The 18,575-nt window shown below is 43.8% G+C and overlaps 1 protein-coding gene across 2 annotated transcripts in view; it reads left to right on the forward strand.

Moving 5' to 3' along the window:
• CREB3L2 (cAMP responsive element binding protein 3 like 2) overlaps nucleotides 1-18,064 on the forward strand; it is a 74,020-nt gene extending 55,956 nt beyond the window's left edge. The window contains exons 3-12 of one of the 2 annotated variants that reach the window (XM_084275003.1): nucleotides 726-889; nucleotides 2,482-2,569; nucleotides 4,385-4,566; nucleotides 5,242-5,388; nucleotides 7,106-7,164; nucleotides 8,467-8,535; nucleotides 15,045-15,144; nucleotides 16,058-16,184; nucleotides 16,859-17,084; nucleotides 17,964-18,064. In XM_084275003.1, coding sequence (XP_084131129.1) covers nucleotides 726-889; nucleotides 2,482-2,569; nucleotides 4,385-4,566; nucleotides 5,242-5,388; nucleotides 7,106-7,164; nucleotides 8,467-8,535; nucleotides 15,045-15,144; nucleotides 16,058-16,184; nucleotides 16,859-17,084; nucleotides 17,964-18,039 — 1,238 coding nt within the window. In that variant the 3' untranslated portion in view covers nucleotides 18,040-18,064. The remainder of the gene's footprint in view (nucleotides 1-725; nucleotides 890-2,481; nucleotides 2,570-4,384; nucleotides 4,567-5,241; nucleotides 5,389-7,105; nucleotides 7,165-8,466; nucleotides 8,536-15,044; nucleotides 15,145-16,057; nucleotides 16,185-16,858; nucleotides 17,085-17,963) is intronic. The other variant, XM_084275004.1, reaches the window with a different exon arrangement.
• The last annotated feature ends 511 nt before the right edge of the window (nucleotides 18,065-18,575 follow it).

An 18,575-nucleotide genomic window follows, 5' to 3' on the forward strand; every position in this document is an offset into this window, starting at 1 on the left:
CTCATAAATGGAAATGGGGAGCTACCAACTCACCAGGTCAGCCTTCTTCCAGTTCTTGACAGTGCAAACTTTTCAGCTTTGTCTGATGAAAAGTTGCATGTTTTTCTCCCAGCCAAACTGTGCATCCTGTGCTGTGACTTCCAGAGGCTCTGGGGAGAAAATTAGTATGGTCACCACAGCACTGGTGCTCCTGTGAAATCATCAAAGCCTTTATCCTCTTTTATATTTACTAATTCAATCTTTAGGGGAAAAATCTTGAAGAGTATGAAAAATCATTTGTTCTTAAAAGTATATCATCACCACTCTGGCTATTTGATGATTGCAAGCAGCAGAAGGAGCAGAAGTCTGCCTAAATGCTAACTCTACAAGGAGGAATAAAACTGAGCATGTGTAGGACATGGCTCCCTGGCTGCTTTACCCAATGGCTTGTTTAGTCTTGTTCTGCTATGTGTTAGCAGCTTTCAGCAGCATACAGTGATTAGTGCTCCATGTCTTTCCTCACTGCTCCTCTCTGTATCCTGGGGCTAGGATTAGGTTACAGCCCTGAAATGCCATGGTTGTCTGCACTGACTAAGAGCTGAATAGTAAGGGCAGAGTTGTGTTGATAGACTGAAATGCCCTCTGTGTTTGTTTCCCTTCTCTGGAGGAGGGGGTGACATTATTTTCATTTGTAGTCTTTCTGTCTCTGACCTAAACATGTGGTGTCCAATTTCCTTCCCTGGCAGGTGACCTGGAAAATGAGGAATGGTGTTTGGGTACAGAGCTGACTCCAGCAATAAAGACTGAGCCAGTGTTGTGTGGGACGTCAGGCCTTGCTCCCTCCGTCACTCTCACTGTCACAGCCACGTCCCTGGAGGAGGAACAACCTGAGCTACAGACAGATGCCCTGGTACATGCAGACTTTCTCTTCTCTCTGCACAGTTAGCTACAGATTGTCCTAAGACTCTGTGTGCCAGTGTAGCCTCCTTGGTGCCAAAAGGTGTCAGTTCAGAGGGCACAGTGCAGTCCACCTCAATGTTTCTTAATGTTTGTTGGTGTTCCACAACTGCTGTAATACCTTGTGTTTCAAAACATTTGCATCTTCAAGTTTTTTGTAACATGCAAGTTTTTTGCAGTGTGCAAGGTTTTGTATGCTAGCCCCACAGCCTGGGGCTCAAGCATCTTTAAACAGTTTCTAGTGAACCATTCCTGCACAAATTGACTAACCCATTTGCTCTGTCAAGTCTGTGACAAGAAAGGTGTCTTCCATAATAATGTGTTTTAGTGCTGCTGTGCCTTCCCCTAATCGTAGCAAAACTCCTGGTTTGAAACAACTGGAAAGTTTCTCTGTTTGCCTAAGTCACTTTTACCATGTTTATGGAGCTTTGACATTTTGAGCTGCAGCTGCTTCCACACTAACCTGCCTCATAAGGAGCATTTGTGATGCCTTTCTGACTGCAGCTGCAGCAGCCAGTGGGCATTCACACAGGCTTACTTTGGCTGTGGTTGAGTTCAGGAGAATGAACTGCAGCAGCTGATGGCTCACCAGAGTCCCTTGTCAGTGGAGGAAGAATCATGACTGTTCTCAGTCCCCAGGGCACGATGTCAGTCTGGGTGAGGTGGAGTTAGTATTTACTGAAAATAAACGTTTCCACTTGGATGTGAATGAGAAGTATGTAGAACAGAAACTATGTTATGAGAAACTGAAAAAAATTAAACACAAGTTTCCCATGATTATCTTCTAGTCCACTTCTGCTGTCCCCAATATGTAGTCCTGCTGTGGCCTGGGATGCCATGGTTTGTAAAGAGTATCTTGGGACTAGCTGGTGGCTCACTGCCATTGCACAGATTAGTTACACAGGTTATTGAGGGAGGTTTTGGCTGTAATGAGCATGCTGATGTGCCAGACTGGCTTCCTCAAGCCTGGGACTGTAGCTCTCGGCAACAACTTTGACAGCCTACTGCCCCAACCCTGTCAGTGGGGCAAGCCATATGTCTTCCAGGCTTTGCTCAGCTGTGACTGTCTCTTTCCCTGCTCTTCCACACTGTGAAATGAACTTGGGTCCAATAATCTGGTCCTCAGTGGCTGGCATCTTGCTCTTGCTTCCAGGTGACAATGGTCTTGGACAGGCTGTCCCCCACTGCCAATAGTATTTCTGTCTCAGACTGTGCAGTCCAGCAGATCCTAGAGGCAGCTCTGTTGCTAAGAGAAGTAATTTGAGTGGGTTGCATGCTAGCTTTCAGTCTGAAATGTCATCTCTGAGGCATAATCTTTTATTTAGCTAAATATAGTAGTAAGAAAAGCCACAGTGGGAGTAGTCAGGGCAGTATTCTCTGTAGCCTCGTTTAGCAAACTCTGTAAAGCAGTTAAAGCTTTGCCTGTAGCAGAGCAGGAGGAGAGGGAAACCTGTCCATTTATGGAGAAGTCATCCTTGTATCCTTCTATTAAGATTTTTAAAATGCGTGCTTTGGGTTTTCACGCTGTTAATTTCTCTTTTCTAGATGAAACCACTGAGCCAGAAAGTTCTTCCAGAGATTAAATTGGAGCCCCATGAAGTGGATCAGTTCCTGAACCTCTCTTCTAAGGAAGGTCTGTTAATTACCAGCCTAAAATGCAGGAAGAGATGACCAGAATGCACAATTAATGTACTTTACCCTGATTAAATATTTGGCTTCCTCATTCACCATGTTAATCTTTAGGCTGAACCTGTTGCCTTCTAGGGATTCAACTCAGGCTGCTGAAGAGCCAGCCTCTCTCTGAGCCTTGTATGTGTTGGGTTTTTTTTCTTCCTTGCTCATCACAAAGAAAATGATCCCTTTTTTGTCTGTGGCATAGTAAGAATTGTACAGTTGCTGAAGGGAGCTGGAATCCTTAAAGTACAGGATTACTTAGGGTAGAAGAGAAATCAATTCGAGGAGACTTAATTAAGGCATAGAAAGCCTGAAAAGCATAAGTGGAAACTTCAGCGTTTTAACCTCCAATACAAAAGTGACTTTATATGAAATTAGGTCCATCTGTTGTTTTAGTAGAGTTTTTAAGAACTGTCAGGATCCCTTTGTGCTAATCTATAAATGAGGAAGGAGGAGCAATAACCCTACCCTAAAAGTGACGTGTTTTTCTGGCACATAATGTATTAACCCAAGAAAAGTTTGAAAGGGCCAAATATTTGTGCTGAAATTTGAGCAGTTAACTGCATCTCAGTTAGGAACACTTGATACTCTGTTAGGGAGTTAATTTGTGTAGGTAAGTAGAACTGCTCTGGGGAAAGAAGCAAGTGGTGTAGCAGGTGGAAAAAGGGAGGCTATATCTCAACTCAGGGCATAGGTTCAGTTGCTTGATGTGTGCACTTAAGGGCCTTGCTGTTTTTCAAGTGTGTGTTGTCTTCTGGGAGCTACTAGAGTTAAGATGCTAGAAAAAAATGAGCTCATGTATAATATATTTTTTTTTGTTACTGTTTTTCTTCCTCCCCCACAGCCCATTTGATCTTTTCAACTCAGATTTGCAAAGTGTAACAGAAATGGAAGGTGGTAAAATTCAGCCTTCTGTCTTCCTACTCCTGATTTTCATTGCTGTAGATTTATCTCAGAGAAAAAATGACTTAGTTATGGCTGTTATGGACATCTGCTAAACTGTCCATGCAATATGAGTAGGTGAGACGTTGGTAGTATGAGTAGGTGAGACATTGCCCTGTTTTCCATGGTCTGGACCAGTCTGGTCATAAGTAGCACTCTGCTTGTCAATTCTAGCACAGTTTCTTTTGGCTGCAAGTGCAGCAGAAGTTAGCTTATGGCCCTGGAGAGCACAGTGTGAGAGAGCTTCCTGTGGTGGTTGCCTGTGCTGCTCCTGCTCCATCAGTACATTAAAGCCTTTGCTGTCACCAGGTTGTCACTTCCTCTCAGTTATGCCAAGCCAGGTCTTTAGGAGGCGGATTATTTCTCTCTTCCCTATTCATGTAACACCTTGGATGTGATCCCTTCTCTTGAAAAATACTGGCAGTTTGTTTAATTCACAGCAAAGTTAGGCAGGACTGTTGTTTTTGGAGAGAAAGCATGCCGGCTCAGAGCCCCTTTTTTAATGTGGTTTCCTGGGGACAGGGAACTTGTACTGAAGGGTTACACTGAAACCTCAAAGCATTTGGAGAAGCTGAAATATAGGTAGAAATGACTGGAGCATATGCAGAGAGCATTGTTTTGTCTATTGAACCTAAAGTTAGCCGCTGCATTTTATTCCTCCTGGGGAGATCTGCATGCTTAGAAAATCTTGCAAGTTGCCATTTTTGTTTGATCCATGTTTTTATCAGACAGTCCTGGTCTGGAAACTGGGTGGTGGTGGTAGTGGCAGCTCTCGTGGAATTTTAAAGTAGCACCTCAAAACCTTGTGTTATATGTCTCTCTTGCCGTTTAGCAGTGGATCCCCTGCATTTACCTCCAACCCCTCCTAGCAGCCATGGGAGTGACTCTGAAGGAGGGCAGAGCCCGGCTAGATCGCTCCCTCCTTCAAGCCCAATTCAGATACAAGCCACAGCGAAAGTGGCGTCGCGCACAGCTTCAGCGCTCTCCAATTCCCCCCTCCTGACTGCACCACATGTAAGTTGGGCTTTTTCCAGCATCTATTTGATTCACTTTTACTCTTCTTTTTTTTTTTTTTTTTCCTAATTATTGTTTTTCTCATGGATTTGCTAACTTTCTGTTGTTCTTTACATTAATCCATCTCTGGTCAAAACTGCACATCCAGTAATTCTTGCTCACTGGTCTGTTCTGTTCTGCTCCCACAGAGAACAGTGTGTGCTTCTCTTCTAAGTTGAGACAGGGTTCAGCGGTATTATTAGGTTTCCCCCAGCATGGCTTGTGTTTTGCATTAGGGCATAGCCCTGATGGGTTAACCTGTCCCTGGTAGATCTGCATCTGTGGCCTTGTCGAAAGCAAGTAGTGTTCTTTAGGGAGGGATTTTCAGTAGTGCTTCTCATTTGCCTCTTTCCCTGTTTGAGCCAAGGGATGTTTTACTGTTGGGCTCAGTCTGTGCAGAGCTGGGCTGAGAACAACTGTTTTGGGGGAACCCTGTCCCACAGGTTCAGTCTTCCAATGGAAGCTATCTAAAAGGTTTTCCCTTTGCACGCATGCCCAGTTACAAGAGGCTGCTGTGCTAGTAAGATGGGTTCTCTCTCAAGTGGGAGAGCTGCTGTGCCTCTCTTCCCTAACACCCTTTTCTCCAGGGCTGTGTGCACTTACTGTTACAATATTTCATTTCTATGACACTTGCAGAAATTACAGGGGACCGGCCCACTCATCCTGACAGAGGAGGAGAAGAGGACACTGATAGCAGAGGGGTACCCAATCCCTACCAAACTACCCCTGACAAAAGCAGAGGAGAAAGTCCTGAAGAAAATCCGCAGGAAAATAAAGAACAAGGTAAATGTTAGTTAGCTTTATGGAGTAATTCCTGCTTGGTTTAAAAAAACGCTGCAGCAATTCTGCAGTAATGGTCTGTGGTGCTGTTAATGCTGTAAGATGATTTTAGTGAAGTGTTTTTCTTTGTTCCTAAACACATCCGTCAGATTGTCACTGTGAGGGTGTGCCCCTGCCTCAGTATTTACCTGAACACAGGAACAATAGAGTATTTAGCAAGGAGGGTATCAAGTTGCAGGTCCTTGGCTCCATTTTAAAAACAGTACAATCCTACCTTTATGGTAGGCAAGGACCTCTCTATTCTTTCTGTGGTGATGAAGGTGTTCTTTGCCACTGTTTGATGTTTTGAAATCTGACTGTGTATTTCAGTGCCCTAGTCTTTTGATCACTGAATTCCATGGTCTTTAAACGAATGGTTGATATTAAGGCTGTGAAATGCCCTACAGGTCTTTTCTTTCTCCCAGTGTGGGGAAGAGCCTAGTCATAGGGAGGAAAGCATTTATTTACTATTTTTTTCCAGACTTGGCCGGCTCATTTGTTCTGGAGGATGTTAGCACATCTTTAAAAGTTAATGCATTCTGTTCCTGGTTTTGCAGATAAAGGTGTAAATTTGCCCACACTGAATGGGAAATTGGGTTTGTAATATACTTTTTGAAAAAATTTTGGAAGTCACCTTCTGCATTTTATGTCCCTCTTTCATGCTATGAGTCATTTATATTGGAGGGGATCTCTGGAGGTCTTTTGGTCCAACTCTTAGCTTTAGAAGCAGGGCCAGCCTAGAGCAAGTTGCTTGGGAATTGTAGTCACATTTTAGTGTCTCAAAGAGTGGGTGATGAGTGCCCAGCATCTCTGTGCAACCTCTTCCCATATTAGGCCACTCCTGTGGTAAAAACAAAACCAAACAAAACCACACCAGAATTCTTAATATCTAATTGGGATTTTCCTTGTTGCAGTTTGTATTTGATACCTCTTCCCATTTTGCTGTATGCTTCTTAGAAGTCTCTGACAGAGCAATAGGATTCCCTCCATAGCCTTCTCTTCTTAAATCTGAACAAACTTAGCTGTCTCTGCCATTCTTGATGTATCATGTGCTCCAGCATGCTTATTATAGCAGCGTTCCTCCTCTGGGCTTGCTTCTGTACATCCAGAGTATTTATTTCAGAGCCACAAACAGTATGCTGTACTCAACTGTGGTCTTGCAGGCACTGAACAGAGGGGAAGAACCATTGCTCTTGACATGATAGCTACAGTCTTGTTAATGGATCTGTTTGGCTGCCATTGGTATGGGGGCATATTGCTGACTTAGGTTGGATTTGTTGTTCATCAGAACATGCAAGTCTTTTTCTCTAAAGCTGCTTTCTAGCACATGCATGGGCTGTTCCTCTCCCAGATGCAGGGCATTGTCCCAGGATCATATTTCAGTGTTTTTCCTAGGATATTCTCTCCAGATGAATCTGATTTACTTTTTAAGGTTGGTTCAGTACGAGCGGGGAATGATCTTTTTTCCTGCTACAGAAGGAGCAGTCTTGCTTCAGGATGTGGAAAGGGACCAAGTCAGTGCTTCGCTTACCAGGAATAGAAATGAGAACAGCACGGAGGCTTGAATGTGATAACGTCAGGGAGGGCTTTTTACCAGTTTATTAATTCATCTCTGATGCTTTTTTTTTTCTATGCGAATGTTTAGTGGTTTGTGGTTTTGGTTTTCTTCCCCCCCCCTTAGATCTCTGCCCAGGAAAGCAGAAGAAAAAAGAAAGAATACATGGACAGTCTGGAAAAAAAGTAAGCCACCCTCCTTCCTGTTTGAAACGGGCCAATAGCACTGGTTGCTGGACTGGGAAGGGATCCAGCTGTTGATGCTGGGACTGTTTCGTGCACAGAGTGCCAGCTGCCATCTCGTGGTTGTGACTGAGAAAAGGCCCTTCGTATGGCTTGCGCTGGGGTGCCGCGTTTGTAACCGCGTCTACGTCCAGCTCGTTGCCAATATGCCCACAAAAAGCTTAAAGGCAGGATCCACCCGCTGCCAGCCTCCCCGTCCTGCCGCGCCGCTGGCCTCGCGGGTGGGCAGTGTCCCAGGGAAGGTGGGTTCCCAGTGGATATGTGCTGCGTCTCCCAGTGCAGATGGAGACAGACACAGGAAGTGGGTGAGTCAAGACCGCCTGGGAAAAGGAGTGGGCCTCAGGAAAACAGCATGTGACCCATTGGCTTCCTTCAGTGAGAAGGAGCCAAACCCCTAGTTAGTGATTTATATCCCGAGTTAATCTTTCTTCCAACAGGCAAGTATTCTAGTGTGTCTCTTACGCACTTCACCAGATGGATCTGTTAAACCCCTTGTACCATCTTTGGTGATATCCTTGATGTAGTTTCTTTTTTTTTCCCTTGTCTCTTTAAAGCCAAGTCTGCTTTCTCAGAGCTACTCTTGTGAAATTCCACCATACAGATATCAAAGCTGTTTCCCTCTACTTTCCTTCTTGAAGCTGTTCCAGCTGGTCACCTTTGTCTTTTTGGGAGTCTTGTGTTTTGACTTGGACCTCTTAGGTAGCATGTCATACAATAATCAGCTTTAATTTAGGGGGTTTCCAGGGCCTGTGTGGAAATGAGCATGCTTGGAAATGGATCCTCCTGGCTTATTAACCTCCCTAATCTTGAAAGTCAAGGATCTGATTTGAGAAGTGTGGCATTCCCTAAATTTCTTGGTGCTTCATCCTAGCACTCAACTCCTTTGCACAAAATGCTTGCTAACAACATAAATACAGCATGTTCTGTGGCTCTCAAAGTACCTATCCCATGGCCTGAGAAGGTCTGAGAAAGGTCTTTGCTGTTGGTATTTTTAGGGGTAAAAAGTAGTTACAGCCCATCCTGAATGAGCTGCACCTGCTGGAATGTAGTTGAGGACCATAAGCAGGTGCTCTGTAGATAGTAATATCTTTTGAAGGTCTTTTACGCCATGAAGTATGGTTAAAGATTATGACTAAAGTTCTTTGGTGTAACTTTTTGTTAAATGCAGGCAAGATCATAGAGATCTTTGTGACAGCAAGTTCGATAAAGGACTGACTTCTTTACATTCCTCTTTGTTTCCTATAGAGTTGAGACTTGCTCAAATGAAAACAGTGAGCTGCGTAAGAAGGTTGAAGTCCTAGAGAATACTAACAGGTAAGGTATGAAGGGGGTAAAACAAACCTGCAGCGTGATGTTACAGTGAAAAGTGAAAATCCGGTAGTTAAGAGATGAATTGAAATGTGAAGAATAGCTGTATCTGATCTGGTTAGTATCAAAGAAGGATGAGGCATGCCAGTTATCATGACTGCAGTGCCATGTAAAGCATAGAGACTTTGATGTTGGGTCTTAAACTGTCTCCCTAGCCTGGGGTGTGCCTGAAAAACCTTTTAGCACTCTTCTTTCTTCCACTGCCCGAGGGAATGTGGTTATTGATATATAACAAACAAAATACTACAGCCCAACTCTCCAAATTGTCTTTATTTAGTGAAAGACTGTTTTGACAGGAGAGCTTAGCCTGCAGCAGGGCACTTTCAGAAATTGCAGTGCTGGTGCTCAACAGTCATTATAATTTCTTTTGGACGACTAGATGTCCTCATAATTATTGTGTACCCTTCTAAGCATCTCGCACCCCAGAATTTTCTTCACCTGGAGAGGGGAAAATCAGCTTCTTGTCTCTTCATTTCTGAGGAGATGAGTAACTCGGTGGTGGCCTTCTCAAAGCACACGTGCCAGAAAATGTTCAGTAGATGAGCTTTTAATCAGATGTTAGCTGAGAGTGGAGCGTCAGTCATGGCTTGTGCTCAGTATGTTCTCAAAAGATGGCGACTTACAATGAGGAGGTACTGGATGAGCCCACTGTTAGCACCTGCTAGTTAGAGGCCTTTGTAGTGATGGTTGAATATTACCATTGAACACAATGGTAGCACTGAAGTGTGGGAGGAGGCTGGGCTTTGAAGATAAGACCCAGGATCATGGAAAATAGCCCTAGAGCTTGTCTGGCAGCCAGTGTATTGCTAATTGAGTGGCATGTGTTGTTTCTAATCTCCGGATCAAATCTCTAATTTCACAGAGCCAGACCCTGTAGCACTGTAATTTGCTGGAGAGTCTCCCACACACTGCTCATGCATAAAGACATCTGCTGCTTGTTTGAAGAGAGCCAAGCCATTTCTCTGCCTCCTGTGTCTTCCTCCAGGGTTTTACATAAAAGAACCAGGAATTGTTGTGTAGGTGTGGAGTAGGGTAGTCTCTCCTAGGATCAGTCTCTGGAGGTGCTGCTCTAAGGAAAGGTGCAGCTGTGGATGAACCACTCAGGGGCAATGTGTTTAAATCTACAGTTGTTGTCCCCAGTTCAACTAAATTAGGCCAGCAGTTTTCATCTTGAAGTTGTAGTGGATGCAGTCATGAGAACAGCTTTGTTGGTATTCTCTGTCCTTTTAGACAGGACCTTTAGCCTCTTCTTTATTATTTGATTATCCTAAATACTCTATAAAATATTTAGCTAAGTGATATTGTCTCCAAATCCTTTGTACCCTAGGCATGTGAGATGAGCTGCATTGTTTTCTTCCCTGTGCAATAGCACTGATACTGATTTGTCATCTCCTGCAGAGAAGCAGATGTTCCTGACCCTCTGCATGGAAATTCTTGTAACTCACGGCAATGTTGTTTTGGCTATATAGTTACCAGTTGTACCTAAAATCTGTTAAGACTTCAAATTGAATACTGAGAAATTTTAAAAGTGCCTGCTTTCATCAAGCCTGAATGTGCCACCTTATGGGTTTTTTCTCCTTAACCTTAAAGAGCCACTTTTCTTATTTAGTGTGTAATTGTGCAGCTGTCTCGGAGAATGGTTTAATGTACATTATCCACTTCCTGCAGTGATTTAAAAATGTCTGTTTTCCTCACTGGTATTTGCACAGAGCCTTGGTGTGACATCCAGAAACTGTCCAAATGCTTCAGGACTTGCCTTCACAGCAACCTGTAGCTGGCACATCCATCTCCTAGATACAATCAGATATCAAAGTTCAAAGCAGGTGTGGTCAGAGTTATGCAATGTCAGTTTATTCTTGGATGCCCACATCTAAATGTTAGGCCTTTTTTTCTTGAAGTTCCTAGCACAGAGTCATGCACACATGAATCTTATTTAATATGCCCAAAGCAGAGCCCCAGCTGACTTCAACTGCAACTTTGAGTGTTCAGTGCAGTAAAAATTGACAATGTCATTGAAGGTCTTGTCTAAAAGTAGATCTACAAACATCAGAGATGTTCTTTTGTGGTGAGAAACTGTAGGAGTGGAAGATAATGGGAAAATAAGACCTGTGATTACATATTAACATGGTTATACATTCAGTGTGAGTGAAGAGAAAGTTGGGTTTTTACCTTGTTGGAAAATTGGGATAGGCTGCTTACCAGAAAGTTGATGCACATGTATCATCATGTCAGTCAGTATCATGTTTTTATAGTCTGGCTGGAATCAAGAGGAATTGAAGGGCAATTTCCAAAATGTACAACTACTGAACAGCAGAGTTTCCCTTTAGCATGTGCAATCAGTTTTTTAGAGCATGTCATTCTATATATAGAACACATTTTGCACAGATACATACCTAAGGCTTCAGGGAAGCCCTGCTTGCCTTTCAAAATCTGGCTTCAAACCATGGAAACGCTAGAACTGCTTCTGGTGAAAGTGTTTCTACGCTCGTCTCAGTAACATGAACAAATGGGGAAGAGTCTTCCCTGAGAGCCTGTTTTAGCTTGAAATTCTGGAGATACAAAGAGATGTCATGTGAAAGGTGCAAGTGTGCTCAAAACCGTTGCATCCAGAGGCATCTCCCTTGATGTTTGTGCATCTTAAAAGCCAGGCAGGAGTTTTTAGTTCTCATTACTCCGAGTGGGTGACTGCAGCATTTTTGGCATCTTTAGTATTAGAACACTAGCATATGCTTCCTCTCCTAATTTATGTGACTCAGTCCCTTAAAAGAAACTCATCCAAGTTCTTTTCTAGGCAGTTTTCTCAAAACCAAGGAAGTGTATTATTACATGCGTATCTGTAAGGTCTTGCAGCCACTATTCTGACAGGCTCTCGTTGGTTTCAGTAACATCTGAACATGGGGGGTACTGGTCTCTTAAAAGGCAAAGGGTCTGAAAAGAAACTGGCACCAAGAGTTGAACTGAATTGTGCCAGTCACTGAGAAGGCTTGATCCATTCATGTTTTGGCACTGGGACAGAAGGCAGAAACTGCCAGTGATCTAGGGAATTGAATATAGTCTCCGGCACCAGTGCTGTCTAGCTGGGAGCCATGGCTCTGTGGGCTTAAAACCAGTATTGAGACAGTTAGTACCACGTGTGACATCCAAGAAGTAGTTTTGCTTTTCAGTTCTGTTGAGTCTGTATTTATAAATAAACTGATCATCATTCCTGGAGAAATGATAGACATAGGATCCATAGGTTGAGTGTCACACATGCACAGTGCATGCAAGTAGCTGCTAGAGCTGCTGCTGTGGAGTAATGACCAGCAAGTTGTATAGATCTCCACTCCGACAGGCACCTTAAAGGCAGTGGCTTTAGAAATCAAATTGCCATTCTTCCATTTCTCCTGCTCCTGCACAAGCTATTGAAAGGTCATCTAAAGAACAAGTTGCACATCAGTCTGACCCACCAAGGGTTTATCGGCATCAAAGCTGCCAGACTTCACTGATTTGTGTGGCTGTTCCTTGATTTGAGGCTGGCAAAGCCATTTTACCAAGTTATTTTCAAGCAATGAAGCATCTGGATTTAAGTTGCAGTGAGGATTTGCTTTCTTTCCTACAGATAGGATGGGCAGAGAAGGAATCTGTAGAGTTCGAAGACAGAGTAATTTTTTCTCTCTCTCTCTTTTTTTCCTCACAAAGTAGATAAAGTCTGAAAAATGGTGGTCAAAATAACCAGTGTTTGGTGTCCCATAGAAGTTGTCTGGCTTTGTTCAATCCATATGTTGTATTTTAAACAAGGAAGGATCAAGGAAGCCTCCCAGGTGGCTATGTCCTGGAGGTACAAATTTCCTTTCCTGGAATCAGAGGGGAAGCCTTGTCCTGTTCCTTACTCTGGTAGTGAAAGGGACTCTTCTGAAGATGAATACGTGAATGTGCACATGAAAACAAGACATCACAGGCAGAGGAATTTGCTGGCAGAGTGTGGAAGGGAGAGCAGGAGTCTTCAGTCACTTTACAGCTTTCCTATGAGGTGATTCCATTGGCAGGGAAAAGCGTGAAAGCACGTTCACGCCTCCTACAGAGGTGACCCTCTAATTGAATATCCCTGGGAAACGTGTCAGACAGCGAAAATAATCCCTGTGGGTGCAAACCCCCTTATGCACGCTGCCTTGGGACTGCATTTTCTCCTGATAGGACTTGGCCACAGGCAGCGTGTTTCTCTAAAAGCATCCGTGGCCACCATGCTGCTGTTTAGAGGGAGTGTCTTCTTTCCACCCTAAGTTCCTGTTCTACAGACTGGAGGGCTGCTCCTTTTCTCTCCTAGTCCAGATCATACCTGCAGCCAGCCAGTAACAACAAAGGCAGCTTTGGTGTTGGAAAGGAGATGTTTTGACCTTGGAATCCAGTCTTCTATGATTCCAAATTCCAGTAGAGAATAAAAGCACCGAGGAGTGCCCCGTTTTGGTAGTAGTGACAGGGTAAACTGGCATCATCTCTGAACAAACTTGTTTCTTGCTCTTAGTGTGAAAATACACTTGTAGCCTGTCAGCCTCCAACACTGAGTCTTTGCTGAGAAAAAGACAGTAGCTCTGCTCAAACAGATAACTGTCTTGGGGGAGAAAGGCATGGAGGTAGTTGGTAAATAAGGTGGGTGATGAACCCTCTGGGTACAGGAGACTTCACAATACCTGCCTAATTTTAGTTTCCAAAAAGAGAGAGTTTTGGAATCAGCTCTCTGGGCCCACTCTGCCTAGTGGGCTTTTTAAATTGGACACAAAAAAGGCAGAGATGAGCAAAACGAGGAGAATTGCCTCTTCTCTGTAGATTTCCTCACCAGCCATTAGCAGTTTTCTCACTGACGCCTCCACAAAAAGTGCTGAGAACCATCAGCATTTCAAGCAAGTCTCTGTGAACCTCTGCAGTGTAGTGGATGGGAGGAGGGGTTAGGGAAAGATGCAGAAGGGAGCAGGGAGTTAGGATGGTCTCATTTATGTGATGGACAGTGTTTTCATCTCTTAATTTGCCTGTGGTCTCTTTAATAGTGAATAAAGGACTGAATTAGACAAATCACTTTCCTTTTTAAAATAGTGAGTTGCAGGATAAACCGTGCTCTCAAGAGTGTGCAAGACATCCTTCCTTAATAAGTTGAGGAGGATCTGCTGGCCCAAATGAATCTGTGCTGTGAGCATACCTTGTGCTTGTTTCAGAATGCATTCCTGAAGTCCTTGAATTCATTAAACTCTAATTAGCAATGAGCATTGATGATTAAAAAAATCTCTAATAATAGACAGACAAGTGTATATTGAGCTGTGAAGGCACCTCTGGGTCTGTCCTACAATTAGCTTTTAGCCAGTTTAATCTTAAAATAATCCTTCTATTTTCTCTGACATCCTAACCTTGCCTCTTGCTTTAGCATTTGACGTCACAGCCTCCAAAGCGGTTGCCTGGAGTTTTGTGGGGGTTACCCTCTGCAATAGGTGGCGAGACTTGCAGGAGAAATAAAAAGGAAAAATGGCAACAAACAGCAGAGTTAACATCCTGATGCAAAAGTGTGCTAGTTTGACTGGGTCGAGGACAAGTATTTGGGTTATTCCCAATCTGCTAAAAAGCTGTGATGGAAACAAAACACAAACTGCTGTGAAAACCTTCCAGCAGTCATTCTTTGAGGTAATTTCCCATGTAAATTACTCATATCCTAACTGTAGTAATTAATAAATGCTGTAAATAATACAGTGTATGAGTAACAGCCAGAAAGACAGAATACCTTCCTGGTCTGTTGGCTCCAACCAGAACAAAATTGTCATCGTGGTTGGGACCTCAGATAGACACAGTTGCAGTAGCCACTTCAGCCATCTGTGATTTTTGTCAGCTGCTGGAGGATTTAGCAAAGAGCAGTAAAGTGCTTTATTTAATATTTACATTTATGAGAAATGAAGTCTGTGCTTATGTCTAGCTTTACGACCTTGGCTTTAAAGACCATCCAGCATGTGGTCCGAGCCACTGTGCAGCAGGCTTTTGGAAAAAGGAGGTAGCTGTATACCTCTACTACCAATGAGAGCAGTTGTAAACTTGCTTCTGCACCTTTTCGCATCATGGTGAAACTCCTGATGAATTCAAGACACAAAACCAGGATGCATATGCATCTAGTCATCTGCAAGTAGAGCAGTTTCAGTTGTTTGTGTGCTTACCAGAATAGTTTCTTGTAGAAACACTGAAAATAGAGTTTTTATTTGTAAGAGCCTTCTGAAAGTGCTGAAGAAGTAATGTTCAGGGACATCAGTTGAGAAAGCCAAAAGATCTTTTTGAATGATACAGTGTTAATACATGTAAAAAACATTATAAAACTAAAATAATTTCTTGCTACTAACTTCAAGGGGAGGACTTCAAACACCAGGCATGGAATTTGAAGCAAAAAGCTGTTTAACCTGCAAGTAGATCAATGCATTTGACGCTTGTCTGTTGTCTTTCCTCTCCAGAACGCTTCTGCAGCAGTTGCAGAGACTCCAAGCCGTGGTGGCAGGGAAAGTGTCCCGTTCATGTAAGGCAGCTAGCACACAGACAGGGACCTGTCTTATGGTGAGTGTCCATAAAGCTGGGAATTCTAGGGGAATAAGAATCTCTTTTCACTGTTCAAAAGCATATCCCTTGTTCTGCAAAGCCCCTTGCCTGCAAATTCTCAGCTTGGGAAACTTCTCAATTTGACAATTAATATTGAGGTAGGTGAGACTCCTGGCTGATGGAGATTAATGGTTGTGGGGAGGTGTTAAATTCTGGAGAAGACCAGGCTTGTTCTTTTGATTGGATGCTGCAGCGATGAAGGAGCACTGCTCCTCCGAGTGACCTGCTTTCTTATTTCCTACAATATTTTGTGTGAGAAATGGTGTCTAGAGTTGTCAAATGAGAATGACAGTGACCTTTGATGCCTGGTTCTTTTGATACCAGTAAAAATAAACTTCATCATCCAAATAAAAAATATGACTAAGGCTGTAAATCTCCGTCTGGCCTATTTCAGTAATAGGGTAACGAAAGGATTAGAATGAAACTTTTCTGCTTTTCCCTCCCTGTATTCAGCCAGCAAGTTCCCTTTATACCAGTGCTACCAGTGCTATAAATTGATGGAAATTATTTTCAAGGCCTAAGTTGTTCTCCTCGTCTGCCAGCCTGTCTGTCACTTTGAACCAAGACTGGGGACCAGCAGCAGAAATAACCTTGGAAATTCCTCACAACTTCTGTAAAATACACGTGGTGGTTGTGTCTGCGTTTCAGCTTTGGGAGTAGATAAGGCTACAGGCCAGAATGGTGGCAGGCATTGAAAACAACGTCCAGCTTTGAAATCTGCCCTTTGAACCACTGAACTGTGTGTGCCTCTGTATGGAGTGATGAAAATAGCCTCAAATTACTTGTTTTGATAACGTGTCAGATCTGCTTTGTGTTGATTCTTAGTCGGAGAGCTAATGCACTCACCTCTTCTGCCTCCTCTGTTTGCCAGATGGTGGTGCTGTGCTTTGCAGTAGTTTTTGGCAGCTTCTCTCAGAGCTATGGGCCATATCCTTCAGCTACAAAGATGGTGTTGCCCAGGCAGCATTCCTCGCCAGAGTCCTACACAGACTCCATTGGTAAGTAACAGCTCTCAGTCTTGATTCCTCTTTGGTTGTGCTTGGGCACTTGTTTTCCACTCCTGTCCCTACCCCCCTCCTCAAGCACCTCTTGGTTTTCTGCCCCTGAGTTCCTTGATACAGCTGTGTCTCTTAAAGGATGGCTTGGCAGGGTGTTCTGATGGCTGATGGCAGGAGACTTCATAGACATGTGCAAAGCCTTTCCCCACTAGCCTGCTTGGTTCTTCTCTTTAAAGCAGTTCTGTTTCTGCTGATGGAACTAAAGCTAGTGGTCTGTGAACAGCAGCAGGATTTCTACTTTGTAGTAGATGTTTGTACTGTTAAAAAGTGCAGCTGATACCAGCTGATGTCCTTTGCCAATGTCATCGAGGAGTCTGAGGACTGAGGGGAAAACCGTTAGCATTATATACCTGTAATGAACCAGTTGGTTTCAGAGAATATTGTCAAAGTGATGGTTCCATTTTGTTCTTGTTTTGTGAATAATTCAGAGCTTTTTGATCCCTACCTGGACTATTTGATACCTCAGCTATCAAATTAGCAGTTAATCACTATGGAAAGAAAAGACCTTTGCAGCTTTGGTTCTGCTCTGATGGTTTCCATCTCCTGAAATGACCTGGGCTGTTCTCTGAGCTGCCTGTTTCTCATCTCTTTTTGCCTTCTGTCTTTGCATGCAGTGAGGTCAAGGAGTCTGCTAATCTATGAAGAGCCTCACCAGCTGGAGGAGTCGTCAGGTCCGATCTCCTTCGCAGATCGCAACGACAGGCCCGCAGACACCTCCCAGTACACAGCGCTGTCCCTGGAAGCCATGCCCGGGGTGCAGCAGGATGATATCATGCAGTTCACAATAGCCAACGAGACAAGGCTAGAGAAATCGGTGCTGCTGGGCCTGCAGCAGCACAGGTGAGTGCTGGGGGGGCCGCTTGTCACACGTGTTTTGGTGTCACTGCCTTTTTTTGCCTGGAAGTCAGCAGTAAGACTGGGGGTTCTGCTATGCTGGGCGCTGCGAAACATCAAGTAAGTTGAGGTTATAGGCAAAGTTACTGTTACTCTGGAGAAGTGATTGCAACAGTAGTGTAATGATACAGCTACCAAACTCAGTGGCAGAAACCTAACCCCGGTAAGCCTGTTAGTTGTGCCTACCCACTTCTTTAAGCACTCGCTTCTGTTTCTCCTAAAGGAATATGCTTTTACCAGTGGAAGTGTGAGGCTGTGACTCACTGGGCTTTTTATGAGGTTAGGGTGTGAAGAGCTGGGAGCTTCTCGCAGCAGTGATCTTACTAAAGCATCATTGTGGAAAGCTTTCAGGACTCAGTCATAAGAGGCAGGCTTGTAAAGTTATCAGTGCTACTTAACACAGAGCTCCTTTGTATTTTTTTAAACATAAATGTAAGGTTTTGGGGCCTCTGCAAAGAGTTTAAATCTGTGCCTGCAATTTTCTTTCCACTCCAGCTTTTCTTGTCCTGCCACTGTTATGTTGGTCCGGGTCTTGGTCTCTGCTGGCAAGCAGTAGCAAGCACACCAAACAGTGGGAGAGGCTTTTGCTATTCCGAGGGCTAGGATGATCCTTGTCACCCCAAGCATGCCTTCTGAGCTCTAGTGTCAAAGCTAGACCTAGAGCCAAAGGGATGACTAATTCCCTGTGGTGTTATATCCCAGCTGACAAGTACCTGGTAAATACTGAGTACTTTTTTAGCAGTAGCCAATTCAAGCAGGATATGCACTTTAAAAAGTGACTATTAGTGTTAACCTTTGTTGTTTTGGTTTCTTTGTTCCCTGCAGAGTCAACTCCGAACTAGAAGGAAATGAAACACTGAAGATAATTGAAATAGATAGAAGAGTCAATGCCACCTCTTAAAAATAAAAAAGGCCTTTTTTCTTAACTTTACTCTTTCCCACATATTTTCAACCAAAGTCCCCCTGACTTGTCATCCTCAGTGAACCAAAGCACAAAAGAGAGGGAGTTCAACTTCTGCATTGACTGGTGAGGCTGTGACTGCAGATGGGATGTCTTGTCTTTGTAACTCCCTTCCTCACTTCACACACGGTCTCTGTCTTTGCTTTTATTCCTTCCTGGTCTGATGCCCCAAGAGTGGGATTGAATGATGATGGCAGGTGATGCCAGCAGTGTGCAGGTGACTGGTGGTTGTGTGTGTGTCTGCATGCACACGTGGTGACCTGAGCACAAAGACATTCTGTAGAAGAGTGAATTATGCAAAAATGATGGGAATACGTGGGTGATGGGAGCTGAGGGAAAGCTGCTGCTCAGGATCTAGCCACGGCCCCATGCCTACCAGTCTGCAGCACTTGAGCCTTTTGGGGAGGGTTGGGAAGCATGTGTGTAGCCTGCTTCTGCAGGGACAGGAAAGGGCCCTGATATGCTGAGTTAACAGC

This window comes from Gallinula chloropus (assembly GCF_964237585.1).
Source record: "Gallinula chloropus genome assembly, chromosome: 1".
In the NCBI taxonomy this organism is placed as follows: domain Eukaryota; kingdom Metazoa; phylum Chordata; class Aves; order Gruiformes; family Rallidae; genus Gallinula; species Gallinula chloropus.